The sequence below is a fragment of the Sander vitreus genome, chromosome 17, assembly GCF_031162955.1.
Source record: "Sander vitreus isolate 19-12246 chromosome 17, sanVit1, whole genome shotgun sequence".
NCBI lineage: Eukaryota > Metazoa > Chordata > Actinopteri > Perciformes > Percidae > Sander > Sander vitreus.
In genome coordinates this window covers 15,954,078-15,972,164 of record NC_135871.1, presented here as the reverse complement: position 1 = coordinate 15,972,164, position 18,087 = coordinate 15,954,078, and the positions used below count along the sequence as shown (strand labels likewise).

At 37.2% G+C, this 18,087-nt stretch overlaps 1 protein-coding gene and 1 pseudogene across 1 annotated transcript; both read right to left on the bottom strand.

The window, feature by feature from the left end:
- Positions 1-1,435: 1,435 nt before the first annotated feature.
- LOC144532664 (rho GTPase-activating protein 19-like) lies at positions 1,436-9,114 on the bottom strand. Its single transcript, XM_078273564.1, has 11 exons — positions 9,048-9,114; positions 8,450-8,703; positions 6,796-6,876; positions 6,003-6,212; positions 5,654-5,880; positions 5,439-5,525; positions 4,733-4,798; positions 4,061-4,276; positions 3,870-3,965; positions 3,382-3,494; positions 1,436-2,827 (listed from the first exon to the last, which is right to left on the bottom strand). The coding sequence occupies exons 1-11, from the start codon at positions 9,092-9,094 to the stop codon at positions 2,812-2,814; spliced, it is 1,413 nt and encodes a 470-aa protein (XP_078129690.1). The 5' UTR covers positions 9,095-9,114; the 3' UTR covers positions 1,436-2,811.
- A 2,406-nt stretch (positions 9,115-11,520) lies between these two features.
- On the bottom strand, positions 11,521-14,896 carry LOC144532813 (pyrokinin-1 receptor-like; annotated as a pseudogene).
- Positions 14,897-18,087: the final 3,191 nt, after the last annotated feature.

Genomic DNA, 18,087 nt, shown 5'->3' with positions numbered 1-18,087 from the left:
GAGAGAGAAACCAAATTTAGCATCCAGAAAATTCCACAGCATGCTTGAAACCCAAGTTATTTGTATTTCACCCTCAGAAGAGCTGTGGCTCAGAGAAAGGGCAAGAAAAATTCCTCCACTGTCCAGAGTTGAGAAAAAAAAAAAATACAAAACTATGCTGGAGTCAACAGAAGTATTTTAACCTTGAATTGTTTTTCCCCTTTAGTGTAGTATTTCACTATCTGTAGTTCTAGACAGAATTAGCTCCGTCTGAAAGGTATTTTAGTGCATGCATTTAAAGCAAAATCACATCCACTCATCATATATGCTTGCGGGTTTGTGTGCACACTAGATAATGTAAAGTTGATTACAGTATGTCTGAATCATTTTACAGTCATCTTGCTCATTCTGGAGTAGGAATGCTAAATAAAACCCCTCTGGAGTTTTGACTGTAAAACAATACTATTCCTATAATGGAAGCTGTCTGATGTATATTTACAGAACATGAGAAAAAGCAGACCCATTCTCACAGATGTTTACAACATATACTTACAATACCAAACATGCATTGACACGGACACCATAATGACACACTGAGACATTCCTCCTATTGTGGAGAGGTGCCTTCACTCTTACTATCCACCCACTCACCCTCCAACTCCGTAAAATAATTTTGGCAAATCATTTACTGCAAATGGCAACAATGTTGGTAGCCTTGTGGGTATTCATTATTGTTGGCCATATTTAGCTTAACACGGATTTACATTTTGTTACATTTTATTACAACATCTTGGTAAATTTCAGCACATATGTTGTCACATGCATTTTGGTAACTTTCTGTTTTTTATTTTGCTCCAATGAAAATTGTAAGCTTAAAGCTTTACAAGCAACTTGTTAACTGCTTTCTGGCTGTATGAGATTGGGACGTGTACAGTTGGGAGGTCAAAGGAAGGGAGATTGAGAAGCATAAAGTAGCATATAGTCTTTAAGGGAAATATTGTATAAAAGGTTTTATTATGCAGCAGCCACTAGGCTAATGCATTTCAGTTTTCTTATATTAGCCTACTAAGCTACCCTACCATTTTTAGGTTACATATAAACATATTTAGGGTATTTAACAGCACAGCACAGGAGTAGTTAATATGAAGATTTCGCTTATATTGACCTGCCTTTAACAATTGTCTCTATTTCAACCAGATCAAACGAGATGTTGTACATTACCTATAGGGGCTCTAGCTGACTAATTATTTGCAACTAAACAGCAGCACCTTGTGGCTGCAAATAAAAGTGCTCCATACAGCTGCAGAGAGCAACATTACTCAAATTCCAGGGAGGGCAATGATATGAAAAACACCATAATTTGGGCAAAGTGGCAAAACAAGAAAAGGTTAATAATTACGTCTTCATCCTACTAAAACACATTCTTACATTTCAAATGAAAAGACACCGACAGCACTTAGCTTGATGTCTTTTAATTACAGTGAGTTGCATAGCTTCACAGTAGCATCTTCAGTTGACATGGTCAGTTAAGTTGACCATGTTTGCAATAATCACATTATAGTTGAATTGTAACAGCTTGGCAGAGTGACCATTGAAGTAAACTGCTACTAAAAGAGTAAGACAACAAGCAGATTATAGAAGTAGCAGTGGCTCAAACTCTCCCAGAAAGCACCTGGGGTAACAACCACAGTAGATCGAATCTTCTATTGCGTTTAACTAACCCTTGGCAATAAAAGAGATAAAAATAGACAATAAAACTTAAAATAGTAGAACAAACCTTACATTAAATAGTTGAATATCTGTAAAAATACAAATGCATATGAAGCTATACAACTGTATACAATGTGATCCTGGTCTCAAAACTGATCTGAGAAAAAAACTAAAATTTATGATGCAAAAACAAGATGTATTTTTAAAGTAGCAGTATTTAGCAGTATCACAGCATTGACACTCAAGATTTGAGCTAGTGAAAACAAAGACAACTATTTATATAATCTACACAAGCTGGTCCTTTGGCCTTCCCATCCTCCATTCTTCATTCTCAGTCTTCACTCCTATTTTACAGACACCGGAATTCATTCTAAATAGATATTTTGAGCACACTCTTAAAGCTGAGAGGAATTTAAAGAGAAAATGTTAAATAAAAATTGCATTATACAGTAATTTAAGATATATTCACTTTAAGGCACATCTCAGAATTCGCCACTTTGACATGACTGCATTGACAGTGTGAGTCTAACTAAACTTACAAATGTGTAACATTTTAATAGAAAAGCCTGCACATCACATTTGATCCATGCATCTGATGCACTGGATTCCCAGACTTGAAACATCTAGATGACCAATAAAAAATAAATAAATAGGTTCGCAAATTAAATAAGCTTGTTTGTGTGAACATGTCGATGATAAAGCTAAAATACCCTCAAATTCATTGGCGTCACTCGCATCCTGCTGAACATTGTGAAAGAAAAACAAATAAGGACATTAAGATGGAACACCTTGTGAATTGCATTGACTTAAAATTAAGCACATAAAGTCCTCACGGTTGTCCCCTAACCTCTTTTATGTCACTTAGCTGAAGTAAAACTTCCTAGACTGCAAAGAGATTGTGGTGGTTTCATGCCATCTTACTAAACTTTAACACATAAACTTTACTTCTTGAGAAAAAGAAAAAAAAAAAACAGCTGAGTATAGATCCAAACACGGTGTCAAAACAAAACTGTACAGTGCCTTACACTGTTTAGTTTATGTCGACGCCTCAAGAAGCTCCTTTAATACCCCTAACATAACAGTCAGCCTGATGTTTTCCTTAGTTGTGAAGAGCACATTCTTTTAAAGATGATTAATTCTGGACGAGAAGAGAAAGAGAGGGAGGAAAAAAAGATTAGTTTTATCCTTTCATCAGGCATCATTAGCTACGTAAGCACTGTTGAGTCAAAGTGAGGCCAGGCTTGCCTGTGGTGAACCACAGAGATGGCTGGAGGTGCCAGAGAAACTGTTTGAGGACAGTCAGTCATGAGGAAAACTACTTGTCACTAGTTGATGACACTTTTGGGAGTGAATCGTGCTGTCCCACAACTCAAATGTGACATTTTGATTAGTTTGGTTTAAATAAAAGAGAATTGCTACTTGAGTGTTTCTCCATGCATGTCCACCATCATCATCATAGAGGAATGTTACAGACAATTTCACAGTTTTTAAAGCATTTTGAATTGGACTGACGTTGAACTGACGTTGTAATGTCAGGCTATACCTGTTGTAGCCTACAGGACCACAACAGTAGCCGATGATGTTTTCTAATAGTGATGATTTGATTGCTCCCATGTTACACAAGGCACACATTGTCATTCTGAGACTTCTTTCATAAAGGTTTGCTTTGACGTGTAATAATGTCATACTCACTCCTCCACAGCTGGTGTTTTCACTTCCCCGGCCATCAATTGGCTGCTGGGTAGAGGACTCTGCAGTCTGCGGTTCTCTTTCTCTGTTAATACTTGGCTTCCCAACACCTTCCTCTGTTTTATAAACAAAGTCATTACTGGGAGATGTTTCAAACATAGGGCCGTATTAAATATACTGTAGATTTTTCATTGTAAAGAAACTTTTTTTTTTTTTATGTTTTTCCTCAAAATGCACGTGTGTATGAGACATTAAAAACATGTTGAATGAATTTTCTTTATCATATTATACTTTCAAACTTACATTGCTTACATTACAGTCTTACTGTTCTACTAAGAAAAACATTCAGGAGCATCACTAGTAATACAAAACTTCATGGGGTACTTTTGTTTAACTGGCTTTGTCAGTGTAAGGTAAGCATGAAAAACACTTTCTCAAAAATCTAAACAAAATGAAGGCTATTGCTGTACACAGGACCACTGTCAACAAACCTTGATCATACCACCTAAAGAGCGTGAACGCCAATGTTTCCTGCTGAATGGTGTCCGAGAGTCAGCCGAAGGTGTCAGCAGAGGCTGCTTATCAAACTACACACACACACAAAACACATTTAGGTGCAGGGTTGCAAATAGTTTATCTACACGTTCTTTCCCCTGGCGATGGGTATGTTGACCTACTGTACCTGTCTGATGAGCTTCTTCTTTTTGGCAGACTCGGGCATGTTGTTGACCTGCTGGTACAGCTCTCTGAGGGCAGATTCAGTGTAACTCTTAGATGACATGGTAGTGGAGGTGCTGCTGACCTCACCTCTGATTGTTCTTATGGAAGGAGAGGGGGAGGCAGCTGTTACTGCAGACATGGGCCCATCTTTAGTCCCAGAACAGAGCGTCAAGTCATCCTAGAAAAGTCGGACATGACATGTGACCAGATATTTTAAATGCTGCTACTTCACAGCAACCACAAACTCTTTTCAAGTGACGTGACCACAAGAAAACGTGTACAGTTGAGTGACACACCGCACAAACATGTGAACAACAAACCAATAGCTTTAAGAGCTGAGTACTGACACAGCATTCAGAAGTTTTATTTTAACGGCCTTTGAAAATCATCAAAATCATTAAATCAAATTGCCCAGTAGCAGATCAGAGTCTCTCGAGGTTCTGTATTTAGACATGAAGTACCTAAAATTAACCAAATACAGAAGTTACTGGATTCAAAAGTTAGCACAGGAAACAAAATGCACTGGGAGCTTTGCAAATAACGTTATAGATAAATGTAATTCAGTGCTAAGACTCTGTCTTTTTATGAAGATGAACTTAGAAATAGAAGAAAAGACAAAAGGACAAAAACTAACCTTTGATTGAAGAGTTTTTGATCCTGTGAAGTATATGCGGGTATATTCTTTGATGTATGTAGGTGCCTTCAATGAAAGTAAACATGAAAATAAAATCCTCTGATGAAAGATCCTTGTTAAGAATTAATCTAATGTACCATAGATTAATATGATTTATTTATTTTGGTATTTAGGAATGATCTCACTCTCCCCATAAACAACGGTGTATTAAAGCTGCCAATGGAAGAATATATTTTGTGTGCAATATAGCAGGCAAACAATGTGAATGAGGAAATATAAGCAAGTCATTGAGATCTAAAAGGCTGCTGATTATGGGACACTTTGATAAACAAATAGCCTTTATTGATATTTCTTTCACATGTAAACTACATCTTTCTCTTTACCCGGTTTGCCTTTCTTGTAAACCTGGCAAAAACACCACTTAAAATGAAAGGTTCATTCGAAGAAACACGAAGGGGATGTACTATATTTATCTATTCAAATAACAAAAGGCAAGGCCTGCCTGTGCTTTGTTTTGATGCAAAAGAAAATATTAGCACAGAATACAGGCACCAATTAAAATCACACCTAATGTTGCTGTTCCTATCACAGAGTAAAACAACAGGAAAGCATGTTGCATGCAGTGTTTTGTACACAGTTCTTAAGTAAGACAAACTACAGTTACAGAACAAGAGGTCATCAAAAAACAGCCTTTAAAGCTGCTTACCTTGAACAGTTTTTGTGAGTGCCTGATGAGGAATGCTATGCCATTATTCAGTTGCTCGATGTTTCCCTGCAAATCACTTGCCATCACCTTCAACATAAAAACACAATGCCAAACAAATTCAAGAAAAGAGTTAAGGTTTACTTGATCGCAAAAATAGTGGGGATAGTTGGAACATACATGGTGAGTAGAGCTAAATGAATCTAAAAGGTCCTTACATTTTTGGGCCAGATGATGTGTGGAGCAAACATTGTGGCTAGATTGATAGCTGACATCTTGTTTATGTGCTGCTTTCGAGCAGTGTGGTACAGCAGGTCCAGTAGCAGCTTCAACATGCTGCGGTTGGCTGGTGGGAGCAACATGAAAAGCAGCTGAAATGCCTCAATCTGGCGTTCCTTGTCAGGCACATTCGTCTTGTCCCCGTTATCGTCAAAGCAAGTCAGCTCTGGACACAGCACATAAGAGAAGTATTACAAAAGAGCAATTTTATTTTCTTGACTTAACATTGATCTGGATATTATGTTATCTTGAGTAATGAAATGGATTTGTGTATGAGTCAACCCACACCTCCAATCTTCAGGTGAGCATGATAGTGTCTGTGTGTCAGCAGAGGCTCTGGCAGCTCTCCCAGGTAGGCTTTGAGCAATGTGGCTGCATCATTGGGGTGGAAGTCGCCTGTCTCTAGATCTATCTCTGTCCCAGAATTCAGCATCTCCCTCAGGGCTGCCTGTCTCAGGCTGTGGCCTGGCACACGGAACAGCCCCTCCACATGAAGGTCTAAAGGGTGGGAGAGAAAGATGGTGAAAGACGGCCAAAGAGGAGGGGAAAAAAAGAAATGTGGTGTGTAGGCGGGTAGACACAGAGTGAAGGAGACATAGGTAGACAAAGACATAGAAGTAAGGAGAGGCCAAGTGAATGAAATGGAAGGAGAGAGACAGCCAGAGCAAAGTGCTTTCAGATAAATTATTGACCCAAGCATTTGCACCCAGTGTCCACTTTCAGTGAATGACATCATCGCTTTCTAGAAATAAACCATGACCTCATGCTAATTCACTGCTCTTCAACTACTGTAGTTCAACAAAGTAGTAAGAGTTAGGATGCAGCTTTGATGCTTAACAAATCAAATCCTTGTAAAAGTCTAGGATACAGGCTAATCAAGCAATTTCACTAAGAATACCAAGAGATTATAAATAAAGTAATTATCAATGGTATATGTCTGACAGGAATTGTCAGGTTACAGATTTGTCTCCTCCCCAGGTCACACATGCAAAATAAATGTAGTCATGATATCCCAAACTGCTTTGGATGAAAGTGTCCTCCACATGACAGAAGTAATGCATGTATATGAAGTGATACTCACTTTTACTCAAGTATTCAATGAGCTGATAGATCTGTGCTATTCCTTCTTCAGTTAACGGTGCACCAAAAACCACTCCTTTGTCTGAAAGGTATCAAATAGCACAGTAAGACTTATTGTACCCTTTGTGTGTGCAATTGCATTTATTCCATTCCATCACTTTTTTGATCCATTGTATTTCCATCCATCACATGGACAACAGTGGAAAGCCACATTACCTAAAAACAAGACAACCATAAAGGATTTATGTGGAGACAGAAACTAACCATTACTTTAATTATCCATTAGTCTGGATCAAGTACATTTCCAGGATAATTGCAGGACATCCCGCGGGTGGCTCACACACCGGATTAGGGCTGGGCAATATATCGATATTATATTGACATATAAGGCTAGAGATCGTCTTAAATTTTGGATGTCGTAAAATCGTGATAAGTGTTGTCTTTTCCTGGTTTTAAAGGCTGCGTTACAGTAAAGTGATGTAATTTTCTGAACTTACCAGACTGTTCTAGCTGCTCTATTATTTGCCTTTACCCAGTTAGTCATTATAACAACATTACTGATGATTATTCATCAAAAATATCATTGTGCACATATCGCTGCAATATTGCCATCGATGTATTTGGTCAAAAATATTGTGATATTATATTTTCTCCATATCGCCCACCCCTACACCGGATGTCCCTCACCTTCCGCTCTCTGTGTTTTGCCATTCTCAAATTCCATTTGTTTTAGGAAACAACAACTGAACAAACTATCCACTAAAAATGGCAAGTTATGAAGAAAATTTGGATCGTTCAATAAGTCAGGCTTGTTTGGTTCCTTTGGGGAATGATTCAGTTTACCGGTAATTTGGTAGCCTACACCTAGAATACAACAGTCCTGAAATAAAACATATATATATATATATATATATATATATACATATATACTACTACATATATATACTACACACATATATATATATATATATATATATATATATATATATATATATATATATGTGTGTATATATATATATATATGTGTGTATATATATATATATATATATATATATATATATGTGTGTATGTGTATATATATATATACACACACACACTATATGTATATATGTGTGTATATATATATATATATATATATATATATATATATATATATATATATATACACACACATACACACACACACACACACTTTGCTTTATATTTAATAGATTGATTCATTCATTAATTGAATCATTAATCATTTAAGCCATCATGGAGATACATGTATTGCAAGTCTGCCAACGTTTTAATTAATGAGCTTAATGAGGTACTGTATGAAGTCTCTGGATAGTAGTAGTGCTTTTTACCCTTCCTAATGCAATGGCATAACACAGTAAAATAACTTGACACATACTATATTAGTCTTAACAGCGTTTCAAAGACTGTGAGCACACTAATGGCTCTGTTGGACACATCTCTTCCGACTACACCTCGGATAAAAAAAAAAAAAAAGCTGCACTTCCAGTTTTGTTTTTTTAAAGCTAATGTAGTTGCACTTACTACTTGTCTGGAGTTTGCACCTTCAGGGTTGAAAGCACTTAATTGGAAGTCGCTTTGGATAAAAGCGTCAGCTAAATGACATGTAATGTAATGTAATGTAATGTAAGCCTAACCTTTCCGTTTCAGGAAGTTGAAGGAGCGTAGAAAGCCAGTGGCAGAGGGCACCTTAGCCTCAGACTCTCCGGTGAGCTGTGCAAACTCTTCCCCTGGAAGGTCTATCAGTCGAGTGATGTTGCTCAGTACCAAATCCGCGAAGGCCTGTGGGTGCTCATGTCTCAGCCTCTCAACAAAGAAGTCTGGGTTAAAGATTACAGTTTGGCTTGTGTTTGGCTTTTCCTGGCTGATAAACACACTGCATTTTGTCCCACTGTTAAATAGAAACACAGAGGCTGGGTTGGTGTTCATTTTTAGGCTCAGTTGAATAGTAAAGCTTCTGGCTGGTAGCGTCCCCTAAGACTTAGCAATTAAAACAGAAAGGGGCGATATCTAACTTAAATTGGCGGACTAACATTTGCTAATATTGGCATAACAAGTTGTTGCTAGGTTGGCTAACGCTAACAAGTCTAAGATACTAACGTTAAGTTACTCTACTGAGTATGTTAGTTCACAACACAGATATTGCATTAGCACTAATCATTTCAGAAAGCCACACTTTATAAAGTAGTTTTGTTCAAAGATAATTTTACGACATATTGAACGAAAGGTTTGTACCTTCTGCTCAGTTTGTGATTGTTCTGGGCATCACTTTCAGCCGCCATCTTCGTTTTGAATCTTCCGCTGTTTCATCTCTACTCCCGCCCACGACGTTGTGATTGGCTGAAATATATGTACGTCAAGACGTACGTACCTGTAACGTTATATTTTAACACAATATTTTTGTGTATGTATATATATATATATATATATATATACATATATATACATATGTGTGTACTACAATGGGAAATGTGTCAAGATGCACTGCCATCGTTGAAATATGTACATTTTGCAATAGTGAACCTGACACATTTGTTTTATAGTTGTTCACATTCTATTCAATTTTGGAAGGAAATATATGGAAGGAAATGGAAATATATATTTTATGGAAGTTGGACACTGTTCATTTTCATAAAATGTATCTTAAATATGTTATTGTTTATTTTGAAAGCAATGTTAATTCATTGTATTTCATGATTTTACTTCAATGCAGTCCCTGGAACATGTTAATAATAAGAAGTACATCATTATAACCAATTCTTTGGTGATCTAGTATATAATCTTAAAATGTTGTCTATTTTTATTAACTTTTTTCATCTCCTTTTTGTTTATGTTTAGTCTATCATCTGTCTTTTTTGACGTTGGGGTTAGTTGTGAAATCAATGTCTGACCTGTTTTGTTTGTGTTTTTAGGAAAAGGTTTGTCTTTATGACTTTTTACCATTTGCATTCTTAATAAAGTTATGTTGTAGTCTGTCAATATAGTTACTCCTTTCACATAAGTAGTCATTTGATCTTTTGTTAATACAAACATATTGATTAGAGCAGCTTAACCACTTTGTGTCCTTCTTATCTGTCAACTGTGTTCTTTTTTAGGGTGCCTGAATGAAAGTTGATTTCTGGTCACCAGTAACCACCTTATAGTACATCTAGTCTTTCGAAATCTTATCTATTTATTAAATGGCATTGGATTGTACATTCATCACAACTAGCCCACACCTTTCAGAAAATGTATGTTTAGTTCAGTGACCTCCATTTAAAAATGTAAGAGGAAGTTGTAGAGTCAGATACAGAACCTTAGTAGGCTATACATGCCACATTATATTAAGTACACTTATTGACGTTTTGGCTTTGCAGTAGTAGAGGATACACCACCACTATTGTTTGTGTCTGCATGAGTAACGAAGTAAGTTAATGAAGATTCAGCAGGGAGGGAGGGAGACAGCCTATAAAGACTCTATGGAGCAATAGAAAATATGGTTATTCAGCCTAACTATTTCTGATCTGGATCTCAAAAATTCAAACAAACATCAAATTCTTCGGGTGAAGTCAAATTCTTGGTAATCTCCAAGAGGCACACACACAACTTTAAACTCTTGGTGCTATTAGGTAGTGATTGTTTGCAATGAAAGATGAAAAAAAAGCATTCACTGCTTGTTTGTTACCTGTTTCCTTTTATTTAGATATAACTGGCAACATTTTCCTTGTCCACCTTTACAAAAAACGAGGAAGAAGTCAGATTCTATCTTGTCTGATTATTTCTAATCTAGATTGAAAAATAAATTGGTGTGTCACCTACAGTTATGATGTGAGCAATAATACTCTTGAACAACATATATTTCAATGTCAACATTGTAATACACACCACCACATCTTGTCCAGTAATCATTTGTAAAATTCCGGAAGTGTTCTTTCCACCTTGATATAAAATAATTACATTTCTACATTGTTTGTCTTCACATCAGTCACATAATGTAAGCTTTAAAGCACCATATATATATATATATATATATATATATATATATATATATATATATATATATATAATTTTATTTTATTTTATTTTTCTAGCTAGACAAAAGAGCACCTAAAAGAACAGAAAGGTTACTTGGTATCACAATACAGGTCCATTCCACACAATGTCTATTTTTTTCTTTTAAAAGAGTGTTGTTAAATGCTAGCAGTATACCTACTTTTTCGTCAGCTGGTAAAGTTAGCTATAAATTACAGAAATAAAATGATCTATAAACTATTTTATTTTTATGTTACAAACAGCCGGTCGAAATGGCAGCAATTTAGACGGATCCTCAACGACCGCCCGAAAGCACGCTAACGTGTCAGACGAGATAGAGAGTGACGGAAGAGAGAGAGCACCCACTGTCGTTAAACAAAGCAATGAATCAGAGAAATAAAACGTGTTTTCGCCGATTCATCACTAGCAATGCAACTGTAGCAAGCATCTCACTATCACTAACGATATCCACATAGACGAATCAACGGAAGTACAAAGAGGCGTTGTTATGGAGATGATACACCGTCTCGTCTCGTCGCATTAGTGTGAACTGGCAGGTTTTAGAACGCTGCAGACCGGCTCGCAAGTTTCAACTCATCTTGTCGCAAATCTTTGGTCTGAACTGGGCTTTACTGTACAGCAATACAAGGAAAAGAAAGAAAGCATACTGAAAGGGGCTTTAATGGCCATTTCCATTTCACTGATCTGATTTGTTAGGGACTGTATTTCTCTTTTTGGCCATGTTCTCTCTATAGCATTTACCATCAACCCTCTATCTGGCTGATGTGCTTGCTTCTTTACTAGAGCTTCTCTGCTGCAGCCAAGACATGCTCCCATACTTCAAGTAGCAGTGAGGCCTGAGCCTACCCAGGGTTCTCCAGCATGCCCTGCGAAATGTGTGGGAGGAAACGCAGAACAGCAGCGGGTCCAGAGCACCGTTGATATACCACAGTGGAAGCGACAAGTATGATTTCAGGATTGTGTAGACAGAAAGGACAGTGTCGGACCACACAACCACATAGACCTGCATCAGTGACGAGGCAATGTCCGGAAAGTTGCAAACAAAAAAGGCAAACACGACTGCACCTGGAAGACAAAACATAGAATATGTTATTGGCTCAATTGGATAGCTTAAAGGACCTCAAAATGATAATTCAATAAATTTGCATTTATTAGCATAGGCTACTCTGTCTAAATGCAGGACATCAACAAAGTAGACAGATCCTGACACTATATCATGAGGTAACTTCAGGCTGCCATCAAAAACACTTCAATTGGAGTCCAGCCTCCGCTGCTATCTGATTGGCCAGGAAAAGTTGCTAAAAGCTAAAAGTGTCATGTTTCATTTTTCATTGGAGGATAGATCTTATCTTATCTGGTCAGAAGGCAGTTGAGACAGATGGACAATGAATGATAACTCAGTCAAAACATGTAGCTAGTTTTTGTCTGCATTTATGTGTTAACCTAATTTAACTAAAATAAAACGCTGAGCTCAGTGCAATTCATTCATTGTCTTGTTAGCAACAAAGAGCAAAAGTAGTTACCAAGGGTCCAGCATCACCTGTGCACAGACATGCAAATGAAATTCGGTGTCCCCCTTTCTGGAGTGACCGGACAATTAGACCTTTATAAGGTCTTCATCAGACTGAGATAAACTAAAGCGCTTGGGAGATTAACTATTCCATAACCTCAAGACATAAACAAGATTTTTTATAATTTTCCATAGCTAACCCATTAGTTTTAAAGCTCTCTTTTCATTTAAAAGTAGCTCTCCATTCTGATGGCACTGGATTTCTCGTCTTCCTTGTGGATCTGGCCGCGTGAGACCCATGTTTCTTCTTTGACGTCCGTTCCGCCTCAGGTAGAGCAGGATGAGCAGATAGAGAGTGGAGATTGTGGCCAGCGGGACCTGTAGTTGGAGAGGCATGTTCAATGCCTGTTTTTGATGCAAATAGGCCTACGCAAATACAAGCTCTCGAACAACCCTAATCTTACCACAAAGAAGATCCCCGCTCTCAGTAGTAAAGCTCCTTTGTATATGTATGCAGGATCAGGCTCTGTCATCTCACACATGGTGGAGACTTGGAAGGCGTCTTCTCGTGTAGTGGCCGTGTAGTCCAGGATGCAGGCACGAGCCTGGTCATAGACTAGAGCAAAGGGTACTGCCGAGACCAGAGAAATTATCCACACTGAAACAAGGCATGGCACCCGAGACTTCTGTTGGAAGGGAAGGAGAGAGGATTAAGAAATTCCGCTTGTTAGACCATGTTCATAAAGTTTTATGAAATAAAAATAAATATGGGCTGCTCTTTTGTGTTGTATTTTTTTCTTCTTCCCGACCAGTTGTGTGTCTTTTGCATTTTGTGAAGTTCTGTATGTGGCCAATTTCTATCCTTATTTATTTTACATTTCATTCTGGGATAAAAATATAGCACAGGTAAAAGTAACCCATTATGTTATTTGTTATCGGGCCTGGCTCAAATCATGTTGATTCCAAAAAATAGATTTGCATCTTAAAAATGTAGTTGGATGCATGCTTTATTTTCCACTGGTATATATTCTGCAGTTTGCATATGATAATTTGAGTATGAACAAGAAGCATATTTTATATACATTTTGGGAAGGAAAACCCAACATTAACATCATGCCAAATGGTGACAGGTGTGGACAAATGTATTAAACAGTACTAAAAGACAACGCTTTTTGAATTATATGTTATGGTATATTTCTTGTGCAAGTACTCAACCTTCAGGCTGGAGACAGACCACATGGTGTGGCAAATGGCTGCATAGCGCTCAGTGGTGAAGGTCATGATAACCCAGCTTGTGGTGGCACAGTACACTTGGCGGACCATGAAGTAGACTTTGCATACTGTTTGGCCCAGACGCCATGGGTAGCTTTCCCAGTAGTACCGATACAACGTTATCGGGATGGTCAACAGCTGCAGAATGTCTAAAATTTAAAGAAAAAGAAAAATGAAGATCATTTAGAAATGGATGGTTCCTTCAAGTAGGCAATACACCGTAGCTGTGTTGTTAAAAAGGAACTGCCGAAGTCCAGGACTGACAATATTAAATTGAAATAATTAGTTGATTTTTTTATTATATGTGTGCTCATTTTATATATTAATTTGACATGCAATTAAAATATGAATTCAAATTAAAAACAAACTTTCATTTTTTTCAGGTTTGAAATGCATACAATTGAATATATTCCTGCATGCCCAAATTAAAATGAAGAATATATTATTTTCAGTGTACACCAAAGTTTAACCTTGCAATATTTATAATGAAATGGAATGTGAAACATCATAAGCACTTTTCATGATTGGAGCCTGTTGATACAAACTCAGTGAATGTGTTATTTAACATCCACTGTATGACAATGACAATACACAAGCCTGAAAAAAACAACATCTTGAGTATAAAGTGGCATTAAAATGGCATTTCAATTTGATATGCACATAATTACATTTCAATCACAACAATAACAATTAAAGCTGTTTTTATTAAATTATAATTTTGGCAAGTATGGTTATATGTATACAAACTGAGGTACACTTTTATTGAATGATTTCAATGTCAGTGCTGGTCTTCCATAAGGTGCATGGTAGTAGTATGGCAGTGGTGTAGCGTATATACCTGATATGACCAGGCTGAGAAGGTAGAAACGAATGGCACTGACTCTCATATGAGCATCCATGAGGAGAGTCAGTATGCTCACACCATTGAGTAAGACCTGTAGAGCATTAGGGGACAGCATTTAGTGATCTAGTGTGTTTTTTTCTGTCAGCATATCATTTTCACTCTATGACTTGTGGCTTAGTACTGCTGCAGAATTCTACCATCACATATACCACTTGGTGTTGTAATTCAGAAGGTAAAATTGGCTAGTGTGTGAAGTGCGTCTAGTAAACTGACTGTTCATACTCCCAACAAGAAGATGATGCTGTAGAAGATGGTCATGGGGACAGCAATTGTCAACGGCTCCCTTTTGGCGACACTAATGTCGAGCTGTGGCTTCTCACTCGGGCCGACATTACAGTCAAGTGAAATCTGCTCCGAGAAGTTCATGGTGGCAGCTGGCTGAGAACTAGAAGGATGTTATGGAGAAACAGTCTATAAATCCCATGACGGAGTTGGGTTATGTGTAATGAAGATAATGGGTTTAATTCTCAAGTTCCTCCTCAATAATTATTATTGATGAAATAGACAATAATGTTGCCATTACCAAGCATTATGCAGGTCAGACGCCATTGTTTTTAAATTAGTCTGCTTTCAAATGAGCACCCACTTTTTTCATGGTGTTGCCTAAATTGTGTGCACAATTCAGTCACACAATCAGCCAGAAGAAGGTAAGAGGAGGAGGGATGCCTGCTGTATACATGCTCTCTCATACATATAGATTTTCATAAGAGAGTGGCCTTTCAATAGCTTTGGGAGGGACAAATCTGCAGCTGTCTTTTAAGTTTATCCTTTTTATGTGTACAGATTTTTTGAAATGTGCGCAATTTCCTCTTGCTATTTTAGCGAATGTCTTATATTAAACACAAGGTTAATACAGTACAGTACAGTATATTGCTATACACTACAAACACAGTGATTTTCAAAGAGACTGTAAAAAATAATAAATATAATTATTTATTACATTCTATGAATTTTCAGCGTCCGTTGTCAAAAAAAGGTTGATTTACCTTGAACTTTCGATAAGCATTATATAATTGACATTTAAGAAAAACGTCATTGACACTAAGTAAATCCTTCAGTGAATTCAGTCAAATTGGAAGAAGCTTAACATTAGATCAGTGTGCACACAAATAATCAATGCAAATCAGCCATCTTGAATGAACACATTCACCAGTTGCATTTTGAGACCTAAGTATGCCACCTTTTGTAAATAGTTAAATCTAGAGGTAAAGTAGATGTGCAGCATGCAAAGGTGCATGTAATCTCCTGTAATTATATTCACCTGTCAAACATTTCATTTGAATTAAAAAGGAATCGGACAGGTCCAATTAAAATCTGGCAAACACAACCTGTTACGCTGCCAATGTAGCCAGTTACAAAAAAAAGATTTTTAGAGCTGTTATTGTACAATTACAAATGACCTGTTTGAAGTTGTATTCAATCAATTATGTGTAGACTTACCTTATTGAGACAAAAATGCAGGATGTAGCCCAGCAGCTCTTTTCACATGCAAAAAAAACACAGCTGTGGTCATCTCCCTCCTTCCCTTTGTGACCCACTCAATGTAACTCACACTCTCTACCTCACTTTCGCCGTTTACCTCTCTCTTCACACTCAGATACAGACGGTCAAAACAATAGCTGATAGAAAATCCTTAAGATGTCAATGCAGCTGCTTCAACATGCAAAAATGAACAATGAAATTACTTAGGAAAACACAGCGACCTGTTCCAGCACCAGCCTTGTTTCTGCAGACGTTTTTTGATATTTCATGCAGATGTTCACCAGTGTGCGCATGCACCTGCTCTTCCATTGATAAGTGAATGAATCAGTAGTGCACCTGACACACTGCTGCCACACACACACACACACACACACACACACACACGATTGTTTTTGTCACTTACTTTGACTTGAAATGTATTCCCTTGAGACTAACCAGAAGCCAAGTGTTAATCATAACAACATTAATATTCACCTTGTGATGACCAGTTTTTTTTGTCCCAAACGGGGGGGGGGAAGTGCCTGTGTAAATAGATGTATGTCCATTGTCCATACAATGTGAGAAATACAAGTAGACACACAAACACACGTCTGAATTGCAGACATTTGGAATGTCTTATTTGGCCATTATTTAAAAAACAAATTGGACCTATTCCCTCTCTGGCAGAGAGTTAGATGAGACTATAAATACCACTCTCATACTGGTCCATATGAACATGCAGACAGCAGCTTAGCTTAGAAAAAAGACTGGAAACGGGGAAACAACCTGACTCTGTTGGAAAGTAACTAAATCCACCTACCAGCAACTCTGAAGCTCATTAATTAACACATTACATGTCACTTATTTAAGTTTTTATTTATTTGATGTTTGTTTAAACAACTGAGGTATTGTATTAGGAAAGAATATTTATTTTTATTTACATACAGAACATGATTTCTTTAATTGTTTCCGATAAATAATGTTCCATACATGTTACAATATTTCTTTATATCAAAGCACAATCCAGCGTTTTAAATCAAACAACAAAAGCAATTTATGGAATTAAATCAAAAGTACAAGTGCAAAATCAGAGAGCCGTGATGTCTGGTAGTCTTATTCCAGCATCCTTTGCCATGGCATAGAAATGGCCTTGTTTTTCAAGCAGGTTGGTCGGAGAATCAAATTCTACTATTTTACCAGCATTGAGCACCATTACCCTGTGGAAGAGAAACACAGGCAGAAATGTTAACCCGCCTAGTAGTGTAAATGTCATTACTGCTGGTAGAGGAGGGTTAGAAGGACAGAAGTGGGTTTCCTGCTAAAATGAGAAGAAAATAATTATGTACATATACATATTCTCTTAAGGGCAGGGTGAGGTTGAGAGTATGCCTTTTATTTCAGGTAAGGATTTAAGTCAGATTTAGGTGTGAATGTTTTTCCATGTGTGTCAGCCCTGCAAAGGATTGCCAAGAATTTCCCCTGCCTTTTTTGCTGGGATAAGCTCTCTGTAACCCTGAAAAAGGAATAAGCAGGTACAATGGTGGATGGATGGATGGATGGATGGATGGATGGGTGGGCCATTTTTTCTAAATGTTTAACTGCTGTGACCTCCAGTGAAAGTAAAGGGGTAATGCACAATTGTTATTGTCTGTCAGATTGATAGAACAAATGCACATACAGGGTTCCCCTCACAAGTTCAGTCCCAATCTTTTGCACTACCTGTTTACTATAATGTGTTGCAGAAGTTTAAAATGTTAAACTATTGTCATTGCTTTATGCATGATTTTAAGATTTGAAATTTTAATTCTCAATTATGACAACATATAGTGGAAGGTCCTTGCTTGCAGAAACAGGAAAATATGTATTAATCTGCAGGTGGCATGAGGGAGATTACAAAGCTCTAAATGCATTGCTGTCCTATCTGCGTGTATTGCAGCCTGTTTGATATGTATGCACTTTTATTGCATTATGCACTATTTTATATAGATTACTTACTTCTCAAATATGAAATCCTGATGTAGAAAATATATTGAATACAATGAATAAATGCAACCATCCTATTCCTACACAACTTCTCACCCCTACCCCTAGTCTTT

Excerpts from the sequence above, each read along its gene's own strand:
- LOC144532664 (XM_078273564.1), bottom strand. The coding sequence starts at position 9,094 with ATGGCGGCTGAAAGTGATGCCCAGAACAATCACAAACTGAGCAGAAG. Across the intron at positions 5,881-6,002 it reads TGCTCACCTGAAGATTGGAG|AGCTGACTTGCTTTGACGAT; the intron begins GTGTGGGTTGAC and ends TGCTGTGTCCAG. Across the intron at positions 4,799-5,438 it reads ACTCACAAAAACTGTTCAAG|GCACCTACATACATCAAAGA; the intron begins GTAAGCAGCTTT and ends CTTTCATTGAAG.